The sequence below is a fragment of the Trichoderma camerunense genome (assembly GCF_050948025.1).
Source record: "Trichoderma camerunense strain CBS 138272 chromosome Unknown V8C40scaffold_8, whole genome shotgun sequence".
NCBI classification, from domain to species: Eukaryota; Fungi; Ascomycota; class Sordariomycetes; order Hypocreales; family Hypocreaceae; genus Trichoderma; species Trichoderma camerunense.
The window spans coordinates 1,344,856-1,363,580 of record NW_028145362.1 but is presented as its reverse complement, the minus strand read 5'-3'; the positions used below and the strand labels follow the sequence as shown (position 1 = coordinate 1,363,580).

Here is an 18,725-nt window from a genome sequence, read left to right as displayed (position 1 = left end):
AGGCTGTAATAGTCTCTGTGCGCTCCGTATTCCATCACATTTCATTTACCGCGATCAAAAGATGGTGGGATGGATTTGGCTTTGATTGGACAATTCAGGCCTCAGTTCTCTCATTCGTACGGAGTAATAACAGAGCGCATCTCTCGCACTGAGACCTACGCCGCCTACAATTCGTTGATCGAGCTGCCTCCTCGACTCGTACGGTGAGCTTGGCAGCCAGGCTCTGGCCCATCTGCCGGCTGGTTCCTGGAGCTGAATCATGTGCTACCCCAGGTTTGTGATATGTTTCATTGACCAAACCATCGGGTCTCGGGTTGTGATATGTGCTGTCGAGCTATTAATCCATGGCGCCTCGAGGACGAATCCCGCTTGGCTGTTCAAGACAGTGGTGCCATCAGCTGAGAGAATGTGTGTCAGTTCCTCTCCCTCGCTTACACGGCATGGACGAGATGAAGAGACAGGGTGGGCAATGCACGTCAATAATGACACTCTGCTTCAATTCAGTTCGACCTCGCAGCAGTACAGCACCAGCGTACTCATACAGGATGAAGGCCATGGGTACAGCATCCATCCGCTGCTTCTGACGGCCCCCAATTCTTACCCCGGACAACCATCGCTGCTCCATCAGTGGCCAATAAACGGGGCCTGTCTTTTTCGGCTTAGACTGGCACACGCAATTTAGCCCCATCGCGCTTCAAGCCGAACCCCCGCGACTGGCGTCCAGACTCAACTTTGCTTTGTTTGAGTGCTGATAGTCGGCCTCAAGCGAGTAACCAACTCATTCAGAGCAGCATGTTGTCGGCAGGAGTGCTGCTAGGCGGCCTGGCCAGCCTGGCGGTTGCGCAGTTCCCGCCAAAGCCAGAGGGCGTCACCGTGCTGAGATCCAAGTTCCACGAGAATGTCACCATTTCCTTCAAGGAGGTTTGTGGCCCATTCATTGTCTCCAGCTCCACCGGCTGCTTGTCTTGTTACTGACTGAAGTGAATGAATCAGCCGGGCATTTGCGAAACCACTCCAGGCGCCAAGTCGTATGCCGGCCACGTCCATCTTCCTCCGCGTCTCCTTGAAGATGCAGACGGCGAGCCTCAAAACTATCCCGTCAACACGTAAGTACAAACTTATAAGAGAGTCCGGAGTCGGTCTATTTCTCACTCATACCATCTTCAGCTTCTTTTGGTTCTTCGAGGCCCGCAAGAACCCTGATACTGCTCCCCTCGCCATCTGGCTCAATGGAGGGCCCGGGTCCTCGTCCATGCTCGGTCTGCTCATGGAAAACGGCCCTTGCTTTGTGAATGAAGATTCCAAGTCGACCGTGCTCAACCCTTGGAGTTGGAACAACGAAGTCAATATGCTGTACATTGACGAGCCCAATCAAGTTGGCTTTTCCTATGATATCCCCACCAACTGCACGGCCAATCTCTCAGACGGGGGCTTCAAGCTCGAGCCCGCCGACTTCTCCACCCAGATCCCCGACCTCAACTTTACCTCCATGGTTGGCACTTTCAGCAGCCAGAAGCCCACTCACACGACCAACAGCACTGCTCAGGCTGCCCACGCCTTGTGGCACTTTGCCCAGGCCTGGTTCTCCGAGTTCCCTCACTACAAGCCCAGCGACGATCGCATCAGCATCTGGGCCGAGAGCTACGGAGGCCACTATGGCCCTGGTTTCATGCGCTTCTTTCAACAGCAAAACGAAAAGATTGCCGATGGCACGATTGAAGATGAGCATGCCCACTTCCTTCACCTGGATACGCTCGGTATTGTCAACGGTTGGCTGGACTCTCTAATTCAAGAGGAGGCGTACATTGACTTCCCATACAACAATGTGAGTTCTAACATGCAGAATAAGCAAAGAAAATAAGGCCATCCTTTGTCACTTTGAAACGCACTACTAATGGTTGTTTCATTTCTCGCCACCAGACTTACGGCATCCAAGTCTTTAACCAGTCCATCTACGACGAATTAAAGCGCAATTTCACAAAGCCAAAGGGCTGCAGAGACCAACTAAAGAAATGCCAGCAGAGCCTCAGTCTCTTTGACGTTGCGACCGTCAACGCCCAGCGAGTCAACTTTGTCGACCTCTGCGAGATGGACAGTTGGTGCGACGGTGCGGCTGTTGGCACATACTTTGGCCTCGACAGTGGTTGGTTTGATATTAGCCATCCTCTCCGGGATCCCTTCCCGCCGAGCCATGTTTATGGTTATTTGACCGAGGAGGCCGTCTTGAGCGCCATTGGATCCCCAGTCAATTTTACTGCCACTTCGGCTGCCGTTAGCAGCAACTTTGCCAGCTCTCACGATGACCAGCATGGAGGATTCATTGATGCTGTGGGTTATTTGCTTGACCACGGCGTCAAGGTCCACATGATGTACGGTGACCGCGACTACGCATGCAACTGGATCGGTGGTGAAAAGGCCTCTCTGGCGGTGCCTTATTCCCACTCCAAGGACTTTGCGAACGCTGGTTATGCACCACTCTTGTCGGAAAAGGGCGTGTCTGGCCTGACTCGACAGTATGGCAACTATAGCTTTTCCAGAGTGTTCCAAGCGGGCCATATGGTGCCGTCGTATCAGCCGGAAGCTGCTTACGACATTTTCATGCGCGCTACGTTTAACCGCGATATCGCGACCGGACTGCTGCCAGTCAAGGACGATTTGTCGACGGATGGGCCCAGTGATACCTGGCATGTCAGGCACGAGGCGCCCGAGAGGCCGACTCCCAAGTGCTACATCCTGGCACCTCAGAGCTGTGTATCTGAGCTGTGGGAGAAGGTTGTGGCTGGTACTGCCAAGGTTAGAGAGTGGTTTGTCATTGAGGAGACTGAAGAAGAGCAGATAACAGATGAATTGTAGTGGCGTATATTGGGTGGTGTAGTTATATTTTATTCTCTACTTAGTCGGTTTCAAAGTGCTTTTACTATGTTGATATAGACTAAGATGACAGAACTAATACCGATATATCAGATTCAAGGACAAGGCAGCAAAAATAGCCATATGCATGCTCTATTTCCATTCTCTGTTCCGTATAACATACAGGCATACTGAAGTATTATCGGGATGTTGGGAGTCACTCCCGGGAAGTAGGAAAAAGCACAAGCCAAAAAGGTCCCCGAGGTGAGCGGTTGGCGGGTTTACGCGCCCAACATGATAACCCTCCTCTGAGGCTTGGATCCGATTGGCGTTGCTATCTAACACAGTTTCAGACTCATAAAAGCAAAAAAAAAAAAAAGAGATACAATAAAAAGGGGGCAAAAATGAAAGTGAGCTCACGGGTAGAGAGTAGGGAGTTTGCCATCTGATGCAAGGGAGACGAGACTAATCACAAGACAGGGGTATCAAAACTCAAAGGCAAGGCAAATTCGTGTATTCATAGTAAGTAGATCACAAAAGAGAAAATAGCCGAGGATGTAAGAGTGTGCAGAGCACAAAACATTATATCCATTAATGTGATGTCAAAAAGGTGTATATCGAAGTGAACCCGTTTATCCGTTTATCCCATTAATCCCGTCCCTCCATTCCCATCAGTCCTTGATCCAGGGCCGACACATAATTATTAACACGTCACGAACAGAGAGCTCAATGTACAAAGCCTGTCCCAATATTGACCCGACTCGTGGCCGGGGGAGTTGGCGAATGTGCGTTTAGAAAGCGGGAGGGAGGGGGTCGGTGCAGAGAACAGCCAAGCCAGCCTAGATAGAAGATTTAGTATTTATAAAAAATCCTCCTCTTCATGAGGAATTCGCAGGGGGCCACTCACGACAGGGAGAACGCAGCATTTGGGCTGGAGGCCAATGGAGGCACAGGTGCCCTGGAACGACTTGCATTTGCTGGGGGCCGAAGGGGCTGTTTTGCTTGGTTAGTCGCAGAGAAACATGGGATTATATTCTGAGGGTACTCACGAGTGCGGCAGTCGACGGCAGCGACACCAAGAACGTCGACGTCACAGCACTGAGGGACGGCATACAAGCCGGTAGGGCACCAGGCTTCGGCACGACGAGCGAGTCCCGCGGGAGTCTCAGTGGAGGGAGCAGCGAAAGCTGCGGTGAAGAGAAGAGCGGCAACGGCGAGGAACTGCATCTTGACTGATGGTGTTTGTTGTATACAACGAGAAGAAGTATTATAAAAGGAGTGAATATGAAGTGAAGCTGAACTTAGCGAGTGAATTGAATGAGCGGGTTGGGAAATGAAGCTGGTTTTATACTGATGAGATAGGATAGAAGAAGTTGATGTTGAGAGAGAATGAGACCTGCTATTTATCTCCTTTTTGGAAAGGGGAAAATTGATATTGCTATTGCATCTCTGTGTATCATGAGCTGCGTGTGGATGGAGTTTCTCTCTTTCTTGTTTTTTTCCCTCCCTGCATGAAAGGGGCGGGAACGGGAACCAAGAAGCAATAGTTTCGTGCAAGCCCGCTCCCTGCGTTTCGATTGAGGCTTGTTTTCTGACAGCATTGTGTGAGGCGAAAAAAAAGAAAAGGAGAATTAGAGAGGTCCTTGTCTTGGAGTCATTTCGAGATACTACTACTCCAGGTTTTTGGGGAGACAATGGATGGATGGATGGCGAAGCGAGACATTTTGGTGCTGCCCTTGCAGGAGTGGTGAAATTGGGCCTGCTCACCGGTTGGTGTTGGCAACTTTCTTGTTATCCCTTGATCTTGCTCGTTATGATGAGAAAAGTTTTATTCGTGATACTTTGTGAGCTATTGAGATTGACTTGGGAAGTTGTTTCTCTTGTTCTCTCCCTTGTATAGCTTTGGGTGAGATTTTGTGTGGGTAGTGTGGGAGCTGGAGCACGGCTGGGGATGGTTTGCTGTAATTGACATGTGCCACAAAGCATGCATGTCGCACTTTTTGCGGATCTGTTTTCGGGATGAGGGAAAGCCGGGTGATTTACTGATGCAAGGTTTAATTTGATGGCGGCTTAATGTTATTTGGGTGAGTGAGTGGGCGAGGGTCGGGATATCTTGGTTTATGCTTGACTGAGGCTCATGGTTCATCGGATGCAGAGCCATCCCGGCTGTTGGATTGGTTCAGACGAAGGAGATTTACAGAGTGCTTGTGTGTATAGTTTCTGTGCAAAATGTGTATAAGTGAATATATGTGGATTACATGGAGGGAGGGTTTGCAGCTGGTGTCACAGCATTTGATTACCCTATGATGGAAGTAACGCAAGTTATATGCTTGTGAGCCGGTTGAGTCCAGCAATGGGCCGTGTAATGTAGAGTAAATGATCATTATAGGCGATGTCTATAATAAAACTGAGATTGGTTGATGAAAAAGAGTCAATTCCGAGCAAAAGATTGTGATACGTACAAAGTTGTAATGTGTGAATCCAGGTAGACGGTGCATGTATGAGTACCTATGTAGAACCTCACCGCAATGTAAGCATAATTCTTTCTTTGTCCATGTTTTCGTCCTGTTTTCTCCCTGCCTTTCGATAATTGCTACTACACAGTCTACACTCATCCAACATCCTCAGCTCTGACGGGACAAGAGTCCAGGCCTCAGCCGCACATGCAAACCCCTGTCTCGCACCTCTAATTCGACTGCACTCCTGCATAAAAGATGGGACGCGACGTGCTCCCTTGCCTCTGGATGACGGGTATGAATCATTTATTCCGCGGGTCCAAGATAAGTTGCGAGATTGCGGTGGCGATCGGTTGCTGCTTATTGGCTAGACGCGTCCATCTCCCGCTGTTCCCTGGCACAGATCAGATCAGCCTCTATTACCTTATGCAAGGCACGGTTTCTTAGTATTACCAGTCTGACGCCTTGCTTGCTTACTACCTAGCAGTATTACAAGTTCTATTACTATGTAGGAGTATCACATGCTTTGTTTACTTTCAGCCGTCTCCAGCTGCAGTATGGAGGCAGCTACGGGCACTTGAAGCTTCAATCACTGGTGATGACTCTTAGAAAGACACCAGCTATGAACAATATGATGAGAAAAGTGTTATCAAATAAAAATATGTTGTATAGAATGGAACTTGATGTTGTAGCAGGAGCGACGGGCAAGAGAGAAATGGCGTTGCCTTGGTAAACTTTGTCTGCCTTTAATGTTGTTTTTGGATCCCGGGTATCTCCATCTCTACATCTACATCTACATCTAAACATTAGCTGAATCAAGGCTCTTCAAGTTCTACCTCCATCTCCTTGTTTCATATCATTTAAGCCCGTTCATATTATTGAATATTTCCACAGGTGTCGCATTATTCCATTTGGAAGACCACACAGCCTCCAAGATGACGACTCCGGCGTATGAGGAGACGCCAACAACAAACGGAAATGGCCATATAGACGCAGATGGGGATATTACCATGGACACAGGAGAGGAAGCAGCCACAAACGCAAACACCAACATGGAAATAGATGCACATGTCTCGACCCAATCAACAATACGCGAGTCTTTTCACCACCGCAATCCAGAACTTATAGCAAAGATCTGGAAACGTGTCTGCACTGCGTACTCCCGTGTTCCTGGGGTGCACATTTTCACCCTTGAAGAGCCGCAGCGTCGTGTTGAGAATGCTTTTACCCCGAGATGGATGCCATTGGGGCCTCCAAGGCTGGGACCAAGAGATGGCGGCTATGGCTGGTACTTCAGAAACGCAAACGCAGCCACCCCGTCGTTTGACGCTCACAACCCTTCCACGTATCTCATCGACAGCGGCTTATGGACTGCATGTCATCAGTCACGCAACATCATGTGCGATGCATATGGTTTTGACAGTTGGAACCGCATTATTGCATCACATCCTGATTTACTCTATAACGAGCTGAAGCGACAGAGTTTGATGGATTTCCCAGTGTGTGCCCATTTCAAAGACTTGGGAAAAGACCGTATTTTTGGCCTCTTCCCAAACAAGGACTTGATCTTTTTGCAGTCGACAAAGATATAGAGTGCTATTTGGGACTGGCAGATGCCCTTGGGGGGGAATCTATGGACGCTCTGCTTTCTGCCCAACATTGCGCTGGAGTTGAATCCGGCCTGGAGTCACGGCTTATCACCAACAGATCATGAAGCCAACTCAAGTCAATATATTGTCAAGTACATTGCCGAGTTGGCATCTATGACTTCAACAAACACCACCATATGGTTTGTTGACGAAAGATTCAGGCGAAAGACCATTGCGCCCACGCAACAACAAGCAGCCATGGAGCTCAGACGCCGCGTCTTTCACGGCAGCGACCGCCAGTACGTGCAGGTCATGGGCAACGGCTTCCCACTAGATCATGACCGGTGGGAGCTGGTCCCTCAGAAGATGCTCCCCATGACAGATCCTCCTATATGCGATCCCTTTGGGCCTGGCGGTCACCTGTGGACATGGAAAGAAGACCTCATAGATCCTAACGGGGATGGGCTACACTGGAGCGGCGAGTGGTTTATTCATACACTCCAATACTATATCATCCAAACCAGGGTCAAAGCTCAAAGGGAAATGGACCGGAGGGAAGCTGAAGCCAAGGCTTTAACTGATAGAATCAATGGCAAACCTGAGAATGGCGGTTCCAACGATGGAAGCCCTACGGATAACCATTCCAACGAGAGAAGCTCCACGAGTAGTGATTCCAACGAGGAAAGCTCTACGAGTGGCGATTCCAACAACCGAAACCCCACGAATAGCTATTCCAAAGATGAAAGCCCTACGTATAGCCATTCCAACAATGGAAGCCCTCCGATTGACTATTCAAAGAGTGGAAGCCCTATGAATAACTATTCAGACAGTGGAAGCCCTACGAACGGCAGCCACGGCGAAAACGGAAATGGCAATGGCGAGCATCGTGATGATCAGAATGGCGATCGTGCATCTGATGACAGTAGAAATACTTTTTCATCCGACATGCTCTTTGATGGAACGGAGGTCAGACGCTTTGGACTCCTTGCTGTTGAGTTCTTCTGAGTCTGGGTAGAGGTTGGATAATTGGAGCTGAGACGGGTGTTGGTGGAGTGTCGTGTCATGCTCATGTCGTGTACTCATTGGCGTAGCTTGGTTCAATACTTGTTAAACATGGCAGGTATCCTCCATTGTTTCATCAACTCATAAGGACAGCATTATAGATCTAGTTTCCCAATATCGCTCATCATTCTGTGCGACTGCTCGTAGGTCTTGACGACGAGGCTTCTGACTGGCTTTCAACGTCTTTTTAAACTTGACGGTGCTTTAACAATTTTTCATTTCATCTAATCATTAACGTAACTTTGCGCGATAGTCGTTCAACTTATTGATTGCCTCTTTGCAATGCTCTCGGGTCTCTCTTTCATTACATCGGGGGGTACAATGGTTCTCACATTCAAGCCCCGGTCTGGTTCAACCAAAAATGTGCGCAGCTGATCATAAGACTCCTGCTCAAGTTCCAAAGGCATGCCATAATCGTCGTATTTTCTTTCCAAAGCCCGTAGCGGGACTTCGTAGACCGTATCCGTACGTAAGTATGACTGAGATAGTAGAGTTGATTCCATCTGTAGATGATTGCACATGTGCAGCTGCATATCTGTGAAGTAGTCTTTGGGCACTGGCGCAATTGGAACATACCACCCCTGGGAAACGCTGGGGTGTATATCCTCTGTTACCTATTACTATGATGTTAGATGCCTTGAATGGTGCTCCATTGGTATAGGTATTTGCGGTCTTACACTTGCGACGTATACGCAGTCGTCATATTTCTTAGATTTCATAAGAACAACCGCTGGACGAGATCGAACTGAGCGTGGTATGGGAAGGAATTGTCCATCATCGTCCCATTGATCAACGGGCAGAAATTGATGTACTTTGCCTTGTGGTGATTTCGGGTTCTTCATGGTTTAAAATTAATTAAAAGGATAATAATACAAACTAGAATAAAAGATGGTTTTTATTTTCCTTTTATATTTGTTGTTGGAAGAGAAATAGCAGCGGGAATAAAAGATCTTACATGTGTAGGTAGTTGAGCGGAAGCATCGGGAACAACCATATACAGTCCGGGCACTCCGTACACTGTAGCCATCCATCGCCGTAACTAGTTCTAGCTAGCGAATACAAAGACAAGAGTTTAAATCGGTAAATCGGCATTGCTCTACTAAACCATAGCAAGGCAATAGAGAGATATTTGGATTCTATCTAGATGTATTGCAAACACTGTGGTGTATTAACCATCGGTCATCTAACTGACCTAGCGAGCGCAAAGAAGTAAATTGCCATAGTTGATTCGCTTCTATAGTAATGAAAGTTCGGTGCATGCTTGCAAATAATTTGTGATCGCTAGGGCTAATTGAGTGAGCGTGTAAGTGCTCCCCAATAGTTTCATGATCGCCTTTTTCTTCCTATTACTATATTAATCTGCGCTTATCCCATAGTACAGATTTTAAAGACCATCTAATCGCGGTCATGAGATGAAAGCGGCTCTTTCATGCTCCCTCTCTAATGCTTCCCAGCTCTCTATCTCATGTTCCCGTAGTCTACCAGGGAAATATATGGGTAGCAAGGCCTTGCCTGCATAAGGAACCCTGGCCTCAAGCTCAAGCAGAGTATCCATAACCTTGGTAAATCCCACAACTTCTTCAAGTTGGACTGGTATGCCTAGGGCTTCAGGCGTGCGAGGCGCTCCGGCTAAGACGAGATTCTGCATCATTCCTAATGCACCGACAGCAACCATGAACCAGGTGTGAGTCTTTAGGCCAGAGACAGTGATGAGAAGAGCAACCCAGAAGACTAGTTGCACAGAAGCCGCCGCTATTCTCAGAATCTGACTGCCTCCTGTAAACTCAACCCGAGTAAGGCGTTCTAGGTCAACACCAATGTCCGAGTCTTTGATGAAAACAATTGCAGTTCTAGATCCGTTCCCTTCGGTTAAGGTAAAGACGTTGCGGCTGGCACGAGTACGATCGCCATGGAGCGTGCTATATCCCGAGAAATGCGCCGTCGCGTAGGCCAATGCGGTACCTCCAGCAGTTATAAGCAGTATTTCCCATTCGCCGTAAAGGCCTGCCGGAATTGCAGCAATACCTAGTTGGATGAGAGTAGTGATGAGGCCGGAAAACCATGGCCAGTCCTTGCTCAGAGATCGATTAACTGGAGAGCTTTCAACAAATTTGTATACATAGATTTGAAGGCTCTTTAGACGATGTAGACTAGGATGGGGTTCCATGAGTCGATACATTGAGGCGTCTCGCTCTGAAATTCTGCCTGATTTTAGGGCATCCTTGATTAATGGAACGCTCCAGTACTCGTGGTTTCGAACCAGCCTCCCCAGAAGCCATGACTGATTGGCGCTGGTAGTGGGCATTGAACTGGCTCTCGTAATTGTGCAAGGACAATCTGGGTCTGGGAGGGCTTTGAGGTTTCCCACAGCAAATAGCAGATGGCTAAAGGCATAGGCAACCCAGCCGAAGGAGAAGGCCATGGGCCGGAAGCTATTCAAGGTGAACTGTGCAAGGGCTTTTTGGATCACATCGCCGCCGACGAGGAGCAGCAGCGAGAAGATATCGCTGGGATTTGTCCACTGGTCGCGAAAGTCGTTTGCCGTAGTGCGTGCATCTTCTGTACTTTGTATCATGTTGAGGCCGAGGCCAGCGAAGCTTAAACGAGGTGCCATGAGTGAAATGGTTAACTATCTGTAATATTATATTGATCATGGCACAAGTGGATGCCTACTCCCTAGAGCATAACACAATCTTGTTATAGCCTTCACAGCCTTGAAGGAAGCGAGCAGGGAACAATATTGATCCATTTAGAGTGGCACAGGATGCATGCATCTGATCGGGTACAGACTATTGGTTCCCTGCTTCACCAACCTCTGATTGGGCACATGACCAGTCAATACTTGATCCATATATGAGTCGTGAAATTGTATTCGTTTTGATTCGGCCATGATGCATTAGTATCATGTAACTAGAGGTGCGAAAAGATGTATTGATACCTAAATAATTGAGTTGCCTATCTAGGTATACAGTCCAACTTAGGCTTGAACAAGTTACGCATAGATATTGCGATTGTGTTTTCGAAACGAGGAAGTGAAAGCGCTTTGACTGATAATAGCTCAAGACGGTCTAGGGAGCTCGTAGTATTACGTAATAATGGAGCCAACCACATTATCTGAACTGGCTATATAGTTTAGCTTAATGCATAAGCTTTCAACAAACAAGGCAAGGTGCCAGAGTGGTTAATGGGTATGACTCGAAATCATATGGCTTCGGCCGCACAGGTTCGAATCCTGTTCTTGTCGCTCTTCTCTTTTTGCTGTTTCTGCGTATCATCGTTTTCATGTTGTTATTGATCCGAGACGTTTTTTTTTTTGTTGCTCATATTTATGCTATTAGCCGTTTATCAGGTCGAAGACATTGACGCCATCATTCCTTCGGTATTTAAAATACTGTTGACCACTATTTGCTTGAATGGTGCCTCGACTTTAGCGACTCTAGCGACTTAGACAGCACCTCAGTAGCACAATTTCATCGCAGAGACCCTAATGGCTCAAGGAAATGAGCCTCATCTACCTCATTAGACAAGGGTCTGGTCTTTTGGTCAACGAAGCCCTGGAGGCCGTCAGACCGAAGCGCAAAGCCGACGCTTGTTGCGCCCCAGGTCGGTCGGCCATAGAGCGAGCAACATGTTCACGCATGTCGCTAAGAAATGCCTCTCTGGCCTGCTTCAGTTTGATGTCTTGCTCCCCGCTGGTAGTCGTAATTGTGCATGTGGCCTCGGAGACAGAATGCCAACCATTAACCCTTCTATCATTTCCCCAGGTCGGTACGATAAATCCCACCGAAACCTGCGATTGAAAGACGCAAGGGGTTCTGCGACGCGGCTCTTTCTCAACGCAAGCACACTGGTGATCTTGGCATCTTGAAGTTGTTCAATCCACTCTCCTCACAGCTGACGCATGCGCTGTTCCAGGCCCCTCGTGATGCTCATAATCCTCTTTGACACTCTCCCTCTCTTCTCTAGCGCGTTGTTTCTCTCCATTGGCGCGCCTCTCAGCTCCCTGTTTCTCTCGCTCATCCCGCCGCAGCCGCCGTTGTCGCCGCTTCTCGCGTCGCTCTGCTTTCTGCTCTGCTGATTGCTGTTTTCGTCGCTCCCACAGCCTAACAAACACAACGGCTCCTATGGCAAGGGCTTGGTGGATTACCTGGCCGTTTTTCGCTCCAATCCAGTAGCTGAGGGCGGCGCCGATAGCCAGCATGAAGATGTCAACAGAAAGCCTGAGAGGTAGATGCATAGCTAGCAATAGTGGATTGGGATCCTTGGTTCATATGAAGAGAAGGCAAAGGATGATTGAAATGAAAGGGACAAATATTTCAATGGCTTTGCTTATACGCCAAGACACATACCTAGTCTTTGGCTGAGTCATAACATTGCTTGAGTAATAAAGGGGTCATTGCTCATCTTATGAACCAGAATTTGAAAGAATCCAATCGAATGGCTATCGGTTGCTCTACGAGGAACAAATAGTCAAAGCTCACCGAAAGTGAATGCCCAACACTCTTCGATCTGAACACCGGTGGTCCCTATGTCTCAAAATTGTATATCTGTTAATAAATCATCGCTGTCTACATGTATGTATATATGCCTATCCTTCTATCACCAAATTATTCAAAAATGACCAAATCACGAGAATGTAAAAACACCAAAATACTAATCACTGCTTTTCTTTGTTCCATCCATTCCACCTCTCAAAATCCTCCGTATCCAAATCAAACAAATCCAACATCCTCCCCACGCTCTGGTCCACCAAATCCTCCACCGACGAAGGCTTGATATAATACGCCGGCACAGGAGGAAAAACGATTGCCCCTGTCCTCGTCACGTCCAACATGTTGCGCAGGTGAATCTCACTCAACGGCGTCTCCCTCGCCACCAGCACCAACCTCCTGCGCTCCTTGAGAATCACATCTGCCGCTCGCGAAATCAAGTCGTCGCAAAGGCCTGTAGAAATAGATGCCAGTGTCTTCATGCTGCAGGGCACGACGATCATGCCGTCGACGCGGAACGAGCCGCTGGCGATGGGGGCGGCCATGTCGTTGATGTTGTATGTGTGGTCTGCGAGGGCGCGCACGTTGGAGGCGTGGTAGTCGGTTTCGTATTTGAGTGTTGCTTCGGCCCATTTGCTCATGACGAGGTGCGTTTCGACGTTTAGTCGGCGGAGGGCGATGAGGAGCTTGATGCCTAGGATTGTGCCTGTGGCGCCTGTCATGGCGACAATGATGCGCTTGCGGCGAGTTTGAGAGCGGGAGATGTTGTGGGAGATGCTGGAGTTGACATTGTCGGGTACTGTGAGAGATGGAGACATGATGAGGGGGTTGTGTTTGTGTATTTGGAAACTGTCACTTGAAGATCGTATAGTGAATACGAGACTGAGTTTGTAACTTTGTGGAGAGGAGGAAGTGCTTGTGGGTTGAGTTGAAGTGTTTGTGAATTGATTTGATTCAAGTTGAGTGTTTGTGAATTGGTTTGACTTGAGTTGAGTGGAAGTGTTTGTGAGTTGAGTCGAGTTGTATGAATTGCTGCCGTGATAAACAATCCAGACCAAGGGCTACAATCAATCATCTTTATACGTATCCATCCTCAATTCGGAATCGGAACATTCTGTCATTGAATAAATTTCCGAAACATCTGCAGCTTAATGCAGATCCGGTAGTTGAGTGACCTCATACGACCGAGCAAAGCAGCGCCAAGTAAAACATCACACTCCGAGCTGCCGAGGCGCCGAATTCAGGGGGACCAACTTGTGAGATCAGCGTCATTATATCACCACTTTTACAAACTTCCATTAAGTTTTCATCAGTTTATCTCCGATGCTACGACATTATGTTGTCAAGTCGTCTGAGTTACAGATTTGATCAGGAGTATCCCGGATGATTGAGAGATTTTTTGTCTGCAACGCAAAATGCTTCCAGACTATTACGATTATACGAGAGCCTATATCCCTTAACGACCAGTTTTACAAGATGGTGGCCCTTTTCAAAATTCATCCACGAACTCATATGGCGCTATATTATTTAAGTCAGCTTCATGTACTCATTACCCTGGCCGGGAAATTGCAACGGATGCTCACCTTTCATAATCGAGTCGAGATACATTAGAGGCGACAGGCCCGACGTATCCCAGGGATACATGTATTCGTTCATTGACCCACTAGCACAGAGAAATTAGTAAGAAAAGCTCTCTCTCTCTCCCTCACCACGGTATCAATATCAATAAGCGTACCTCTCGCCCAACATTGCGGTAAAGTTATAACCCATCACAGTCTCCATCATCGGATCTATCGGAGCTGCGTCCTGCCCTCTCGGCAAAGACTGATTCTGCTGCACTACGTTGTCTGCCTCTTGTCGTTCAGGAGATGACGAACCACAAGGAGCTTTCTGTATGGCGTTTTGCAGAGCCACCAATGCCCTGGTGTGGTTCATGGACAGCCAATTGTTGTTTCCCGACGCATCAACCATCATGCCAGTCTCGTCGTCTGCCTGGGCTGCGCGGGAGAAGATTTCCATGACTCGCTGCAGCACGTCTCGGCTCTCCTGGTCACACCGCGTTTCTTCCCACAGACAGAGTAGAATGGTAGCACCTAGGACTGAATGGATCAAAGACCAAGTCCGGATGGGAATAATGCTCACCGCCTGAAAGTCAATGAATGCCTTTGCCGTACTCATCAAGCTCTCCTTGGCCTGAGCCCTGAGAGCACGAACAACGTCAGGCTCATTCTCGGTAAGGGCTGATTTTGTTAGTGCGGGACGGCACAACACCGAGACTACAAAGAACAGCTGAATCTCTATAGTGAGGCTCTCGTAGCGCTGCTGGATGTTTGTGCATTTCTCTCGGCACTGTAGATACGGTGCAGCTCGTGATCGATATCCGTCCAACTCGGCCAGTAGCTTCATTGACGCCTCACAACTTGGCTGGTTTAGTTCCAAAAGGCTGGAGGTTACTGAAACGATGCTACACATCATCGCCGAAAAGTCTAGTGGTCGATTAGGATTTTCAAGAATGTTTTCTGTCGCAAAGGATTGCTTGGATGTAATGTTTGGTCGACCATGGCACAGGCTAAGCAAGCAGTCCTGTCTGCAAATGGCGTCCCTTCAAAGTGTTAGTTTGTGTTTGATAATTGTGTCAGCAAGCAAAAGGCGTAGACATACCAAAGTGCCTGTTTCTTCTTTGCCCCGTCATCAGACTGCTGAGACGGATTCTGCGTGTGCAAGCCCAAAGCTTGCGCTGCCCGGACTGTGGTGCCCATCATGACCCACGCACCGTCCGACTGTCCGACATCCTGGAGAACAGTTCCGATGATGAGCAAGGTATGAACCCCGTCGATTGATGGATGCAGGACATAATTGGCCAGACGTAGAGCGTCAAAGGCTCGTTGTACTATCAAAGGCACATCAGGTTAGCTACATAGATACTCCAAACGCCGACGGAAAGTGATAAGACCGAGCCATGTTTCTTACCAAAGTCAAGGCAATGCTCCGACCGCTTCTTCGGGGATTGCATCACCGAGTAATGGGCGCTAGTAGCAAGTGCGGCCAGTAATAAAGCAATTCTGGATATGTAGGCTTTGCAGACCCATTTCGAGGATGGCACGTCGGGACTACGGAGCTCACCAGCTTCCAGGGCGGCGAGATACTCGCAGAAAGCAGACTCTAGATCATCAGGATCTAGCATGACAGGGTTTAGGGGATATATCGTGGCTCCATGTGAGGGAAAATATCTAACAGAGAGTGTATAATGGTCAGCAAGATGGCACCATGTTTGTAAATACGATCTGGTATCGATGGACTTGAAGCAATGCATGATGACCATACCGTAATACTTCCTGTTTCTGCGGAATCACCTTCAGCAACGCCACCCATCTCTCCTGCCATGTCTTGAGTTTCATAAAAGGATAGAACTCGAGGGTATTGTGTAAGCCAAGGACTGGTCCGGCCTTGCGCCTCATCTCTACAGCGGGAGAGTCGGTTGAGCCGTGCAACATGGTGAGCACGGAGCTACCTCCTTGATAGAGCTCTTTACGGGGTGGATGACAACTAGCAGCCGTAGGGTCTGCAGATCTCGTAAATAATATCGAGTTTGACGTCTGTGATGTAGCAAGAGAAGACGGCGTATGAGTGAGAGAAGGCTCAGACTCGTGGCCATCAGCACCACCATCATCATTGCGTCGTAGTGGCTCAAGCCCAGGCTCTGGTTCTGACTCGGGCTCAGGCTCAGATTCCCTCCTTTGAACAGCAGCCCGCTGAGACGTTGTGCTTACAGCTGCTGCTTTGGCACGCCGCCCGCGCTTCTTCTCGGGAGTGCCCACATTGTACGAGCAGATCTCGGGATGGCCTCGTTTCCGGCACGTCTGGCAAGGCTGGCTGTGATCGCACTTGACTTTGCGCTGACGACACGGATAGCAGGACCGAGCCTGCGAGATGCGACGGAGATACAGCACTCGGTCGATTTCTTTCTGCTGGAGATCCATCTGCGGCTTTGATTAACTGCGATGAAGTTGAGAGGGTGAGGATGATGGCAATGGTCCGAGGATCCGAGGTAAGCTTGCTAGTTCATGTTGCCTTATGTAAAAGCGCGTGGCGGCAATCTCGGAGCCTCGGAGTATTTCAGGTGTTAGTGTAAGTCGGCAAGACACCACGGCAGAGCATCACGGCATCACAGAATGATGTATATTTGGGCGAAGCGAAACAAGCGACGGAATCGAGAGCAGAATTTTAGCACAAACTAGACGTCATTAATTTCATCATGGAGAGAGCTGTATTCCGAAGGGGTTCCGAAATTTGCACAAGTTCATCAAGATGTTCGAGTATATATTGCCATGGCAGCAACCAGCAGAGACGAATTAATACACCACCAACAAATAGCCCAACATCAAATAGCATCTTCATTCAATCAGTCAATCAATTTACCAATCAATCAGTTTTGGTCAATCAGTCAGTCAGTCAGTCAACCAATTAATCAACCACTAACTAATCAATCAACCAGCCAGCCAACCAATCGTCGTCTGATCATTGATCACATCTACACCAACAATCAACCCCTTTTACAAACTCACCATGTCTCAATCCACCCTACGTGAGCCCTCGGATCCCGAGCCTCCTCATCTCAGCTTCCGCTCCTTCGTCAATGCCCTCCGCCAAGACAACGATCTCATCGACATCGACACCCCCATCGATCCAAACCTCGAGGCCGCAGCAATCACCCGCCTCGTCTGCGAAACCGACGACAAAGCACCTCTCTTCAACAACCTCATCGGAGCCAAAGATGGTCTCTGGCGCATCCTCGGAGCTCCAGCCTCCCTCCGCAAGTCCCCAAGCGAGAAATACGGTCGTCTAGCTCGCCACATGGCCCTCCCCCCAACTGCCAGCATGCGTGAAATCATCGACAAGATGCTTTCCGCAAGCAGCCTCAAGCCCATTGAGCCAGTTGTCGTGCCCACCGGTCCCATCAAAGAAAACTCCATCGAGGGAGACGACATTGATCTGACCAAGCTTCCCGTACCAATGGTTCACCAGTCCGACGGTGGGAAATACATCCAGACGTTTGGCATGCACATCTTGCGCTCTCCCGACGGCAGCTGGACAAACTGGTCCATTGCTCGAGCCATGGTGTCCGGCAAGCGAACTCTCGCCGGCCTCGTCATCAGCCCTCAGCACATCAGGCAGATCCACGACTTGTGGGAGAAGGAGGGCAAGACGGAGATCCCCTGGGCCCTTGCATTCGGCGTCCCTCCCACCGCCATCATGGCTTCTTCGATGCCCATCCCCGACGGACTGAGCGAGGCTGGATATGTAGGAGCCATTGCGGGAGAGCCCATCAAGCTGGTCAAATGCGACACCAACGACCTCATGGTTCCAGCCAATTCGGAAATCGTCCTCGAGGGCACATTGTCCACTACGGAGAGGCAGCCCGAAGGCCCGTTTGGTGAGATGCACGGCTATACGTATCCTGGAGAGAGCCATCCGGGGCCCAGATACACGGTCAACAAGATTACGTACCGCAACAATGCGATCCTGCCCATGTCTGCGTGCGGTCGTCTAACAGACGAGACTGTAAGTATCTCTCTCTCTATCTTTCTCTCTTAATCCCCTTTTACTCTCTCCCCTTTTCACACAATAACTTGCCACAGAAAGCTAACCATCTTTAATCCAAAACAGCAAACCATGATCGGAGTCCTCGCCGCCGCCGAAATCCGTCAACTCTGCCAAAACGCCGGTCTCCCCATCACCGACGCCTTCGCCCCCTTCGTCGGCCAAGCCACCTGGGTCGCCCTCCGCGTCGACACATCCCGCCTGCGCGCCATGAAAACAACATCCAAAGCCTTCTCCCAACAAGTCGGTAATCTCATCTACCGCTCCAAGCCCGGCTTCACCATCCACCGCCTCATCCTCGTGGGCGATGACATCGACGTGTACGACGACAAGGACGTCATGTGGGCCTTTGTGACGCGCTGTCGCCCTGGAACTGACGAGGTGTTTTTCGAGGATGTTAGGGGTTTCTTGCTTATTCCGTATATGGGACATGGTAATGCGGATGCGAATAAGGGGGGCAAGGTTGTGAGTGATGCGTTGCTTCCGGTGGAGTATACGACTGGTAAGGATTGGGAGGCTGCCGATTTTAAGAATTCTTACCCGCAGGAGGTTAAGGACAAGGTGTTGAAGGACTGGGAGACTCTGGGATTCCAAAAGCTGGAATGAGGACGGAGTTTGGATATGTCTTTCAATGTTGCCCCTGTATGATAGAGAGTAGGCCGGTATAGAATGATAGA

At 49.0% G+C, this 18,725-nt stretch overlaps 9 protein-coding genes and 1 non-coding gene across 10 annotated transcripts; 4 read left to right on the top strand and 6 right to left on the bottom strand.

Annotated features, from left to right (window-relative positions):
- The first annotated feature begins 66 nt into the window (after positions 1 to 66).
- Positions 67 to 3,139, top strand: V8C40DRAFT_244510 (Alpha/Beta hydrolase protein). Its single transcript, XM_083215673.1, has 4 exons — positions 67 to 921; positions 994 to 1,106; positions 1,168 to 1,825; positions 1,921 to 3,139. The coding sequence occupies exons 1-4, from the start codon at positions 793 to 795 to the stop codon at positions 2,851 to 2,853; spliced, it is 1,833 nt and encodes a 610-aa protein (XP_083073841.1). The 5' UTR covers positions 67 to 792; the 3' UTR covers positions 2,854 to 3,139.
- Positions 3,140 to 3,364: 225 nt separating this feature from the next.
- V8C40DRAFT_244508 (hydrophobin) lies at positions 3,365 to 4,224 on the bottom strand. The gene is made up of 3 exons (XM_083215672.1): positions 3,900 to 4,224; positions 3,758 to 3,843; positions 3,365 to 3,689 (listed from the first exon to the last, which is right to left on the bottom strand). The coding sequence occupies exons 1-3, from the start codon at positions 4,075 to 4,077 to the stop codon at positions 3,642 to 3,644; spliced, it is 312 nt and encodes a 103-aa protein (XP_083073840.1). The 5' UTR covers positions 4,078 to 4,224; the 3' UTR covers positions 3,365 to 3,641.
- A 2,017-nt stretch (positions 4,225 to 6,241) lies between these two features.
- V8C40DRAFT_265642 (uncharacterized protein) lies at positions 6,242 to 7,900 on the top strand (the record flags this gene model as incomplete). The annotated part of the gene is made up of 2 exons (XM_083219676.1): positions 6,242 to 6,805; positions 6,899 to 7,900. 2 exons carry the CDS (start codon positions 6,242 to 6,244, stop codon positions 7,898 to 7,900), a joined length of 1,566 nt encoding a protein of 521 aa, XP_083073839.1.
- Positions 7,901 to 8,157: 257 nt separating this feature from the next.
- Positions 8,158 to 8,888, bottom strand: V8C40DRAFT_244506 (uncharacterized protein). The gene is made up of 2 exons (XM_083215671.1): positions 8,635 to 8,888; positions 8,158 to 8,571 (listed from the first exon to the last, which is right to left on the bottom strand). The coding sequence occupies exons 1-2, from the start codon at positions 8,797 to 8,799 to the stop codon at positions 8,215 to 8,217; spliced, it is 522 nt and encodes a 173-aa protein (XP_083073838.1). The 5' UTR covers positions 8,800 to 8,888; the 3' UTR covers positions 8,158 to 8,214.
- A 148-nt stretch (positions 8,889 to 9,036) lies between these two features.
- V8C40DRAFT_244504 (uncharacterized protein) lies at positions 9,037 to 10,979 on the bottom strand. The gene has a single exon (XM_083215670.1). It carries the CDS (start codon positions 10,569 to 10,571, stop codon positions 9,363 to 9,365), a length of 1,209 nt encoding a protein of 402 aa, XP_083073837.1. The 5' UTR covers positions 10,572 to 10,979; the 3' UTR covers positions 9,037 to 9,362.
- Positions 10,980 to 11,120: 141 nt separating this feature from the next.
- V8C40DRAFT_t113 lies at positions 11,121 to 11,201 on the top strand. The gene has a single exon. It is a non-coding gene; the product is annotated as a tRNA-Ser (tRNA).
- A 593-nt stretch (positions 11,202 to 11,794) lies between these two features.
- Positions 11,795 to 12,373, bottom strand: V8C40DRAFT_217383 (uncharacterized protein). The gene has a single exon (XM_083212184.1). It carries the CDS (start codon positions 12,192 to 12,194, stop codon positions 11,832 to 11,834), a length of 363 nt encoding a protein of 120 aa, XP_083073836.1. The 5' UTR covers positions 12,195 to 12,373; the 3' UTR covers positions 11,795 to 11,831.
- Positions 12,374 to 12,391: 18 nt separating this feature from the next.
- V8C40DRAFT_244499 (UbiX family flavin prenyltransferase) lies at positions 12,392 to 13,467 on the bottom strand. The gene has a single exon (XM_083215669.1). It carries the CDS (start codon positions 13,263 to 13,265, stop codon positions 12,615 to 12,617), a length of 651 nt encoding a protein of 216 aa, XP_083073835.1. The 5' UTR covers positions 13,266 to 13,467; the 3' UTR covers positions 12,392 to 12,614.
- A 257-nt stretch (positions 13,468 to 13,724) lies between these two features.
- On the bottom strand, positions 13,725 to 16,501 carry V8C40DRAFT_217375 (Zn(II)2Cys6 transcription factor). The gene is made up of 6 exons (XM_083212183.1): positions 15,772 to 16,501; positions 15,418 to 15,677; positions 15,109 to 15,337; positions 14,183 to 15,049; positions 14,031 to 14,110; positions 13,725 to 13,965 (listed from the first exon to the last, which is right to left on the bottom strand). Exons 1-6 carry the CDS (start codon positions 16,425 to 16,427, stop codon positions 13,937 to 13,939), a joined length of 2,121 nt encoding a protein of 706 aa, XP_083073834.1. The 5' UTR covers positions 16,428 to 16,501; the 3' UTR covers positions 13,725 to 13,936.
- Positions 16,502 to 17,013: 512 nt separating this feature from the next.
- Positions 17,014 to 18,654, top strand: V8C40DRAFT_287265 (UbiD family decarboxylase; the record flags this gene model as incomplete). The annotated part of the gene is made up of 2 exons (XM_083222689.1): positions 17,014 to 18,009; positions 18,115 to 18,654. The coding sequence occupies 2 exons, from the start codon at positions 17,014 to 17,016 to the stop codon at positions 18,652 to 18,654; spliced, it is 1,536 nt and encodes a 511-aa protein (XP_083073833.1).
- Between the last annotated feature and the right edge of the window lie 71 nt (positions 18,655 to 18,725).

What these genes read in the sequence shown, in the direction of transcription:
- V8C40DRAFT_244508 (XM_083215672.1), bottom strand. Translation starts at nt 4,077, where the DNA reads ATGCAGTTCCTCGCCGTTGCCGCTCTTCTCTTCACCGCAGCTTTCGCT. An exon ending in TGCCGTCGACTGCCGCACTC is followed by an intron (nt 3,844 to 3,899) that starts GTGAGTACCCTC and finishes CAAGCAAAACAG; the next exon opens with CCCCTTCGGCCCCCAGCAAA. An exon ending in AATGCTGCGTTCTCCCTGTC is followed by an intron (nt 3,690 to 3,757) that starts GTGAGTGGCCCC and finishes TCTTCTATCTAG; the next exon opens with GCTGGCTTGGCTGTTCTCTG.
- V8C40DRAFT_217383 (XM_083212184.1), bottom strand. Translation starts at nt 12,194, where the DNA reads ATGCATCTACCTCTCAGGCTTTCTGTTGACATCTTCATGCTGGCTATC.
- V8C40DRAFT_244510 (XM_083215673.1), top strand. Translation starts at nt 793, where the DNA reads ATGTTGTCGGCAGGAGTGCTGCTAGGCGGCCTGGCCAGCCTGGCGGTT. An exon ending in TCACCATTTCCTTCAAGGAG is followed by an intron (nt 922 to 993) that starts GTTTGTGGCCCA and finishes TGAATGAATCAG; the next exon opens with CCGGGCATTTGCGAAACCAC. An exon ending in CAAAACTATCCCGTCAACAC is followed by an intron (nt 1,107 to 1,167) that starts GTAAGTACAAAC and finishes TACCATCTTCAG; the next exon opens with CTTCTTTTGGTTCTTCGAGG.
- V8C40DRAFT_217375 (XM_083212183.1), bottom strand. Translation starts at nt 16,427, where the DNA reads ATGGATCTCCAGCAGAAAGAAATCGACCGAGTGCTGTATCTCCGTCGC. An exon ending in CAGAAACAGGAAGTATTACG is followed by an intron (nt 15,678 to 15,771) that starts GTATGGTCATCA and finishes ACTCTCTGTTAG; the next exon opens with ATATTTTCCCTCACATGGAG. An exon ending in TCTCGACTCGATTATGAAAG is followed by an intron (nt 13,966 to 14,030) that starts GTGAGCATCCGT and finishes TAAATAATATAG; the next exon opens with CGCCATATGAGTTCGTGGAT.
- V8C40DRAFT_244506 (XM_083215671.1), bottom strand. Translation starts at nt 8,799, where the DNA reads ATGAAGAACCCGAAATCACCACAAGGCAAAGTACATCAATTTCTGCCC. An exon ending in ACTGCGTATACGTCGCAAGT is followed by an intron (nt 8,572 to 8,634) that starts GTAAGACCGCAA and finishes TCATAGTAATAG; the next exon opens with GTAACAGAGGATATACACCC.
- V8C40DRAFT_244504 (XM_083215670.1), bottom strand. Translation starts at nt 10,571, where the DNA reads ATGGCACCTCGTTTAAGCTTCGCTGGCCTCGGCCTCAACATGATACAA.
- V8C40DRAFT_244499 (XM_083215669.1), bottom strand. Translation starts at nt 13,265, where the DNA reads ATGTCTCCATCTCTCACAGTACCCGACAATGTCAACTCCAGCATCTCC.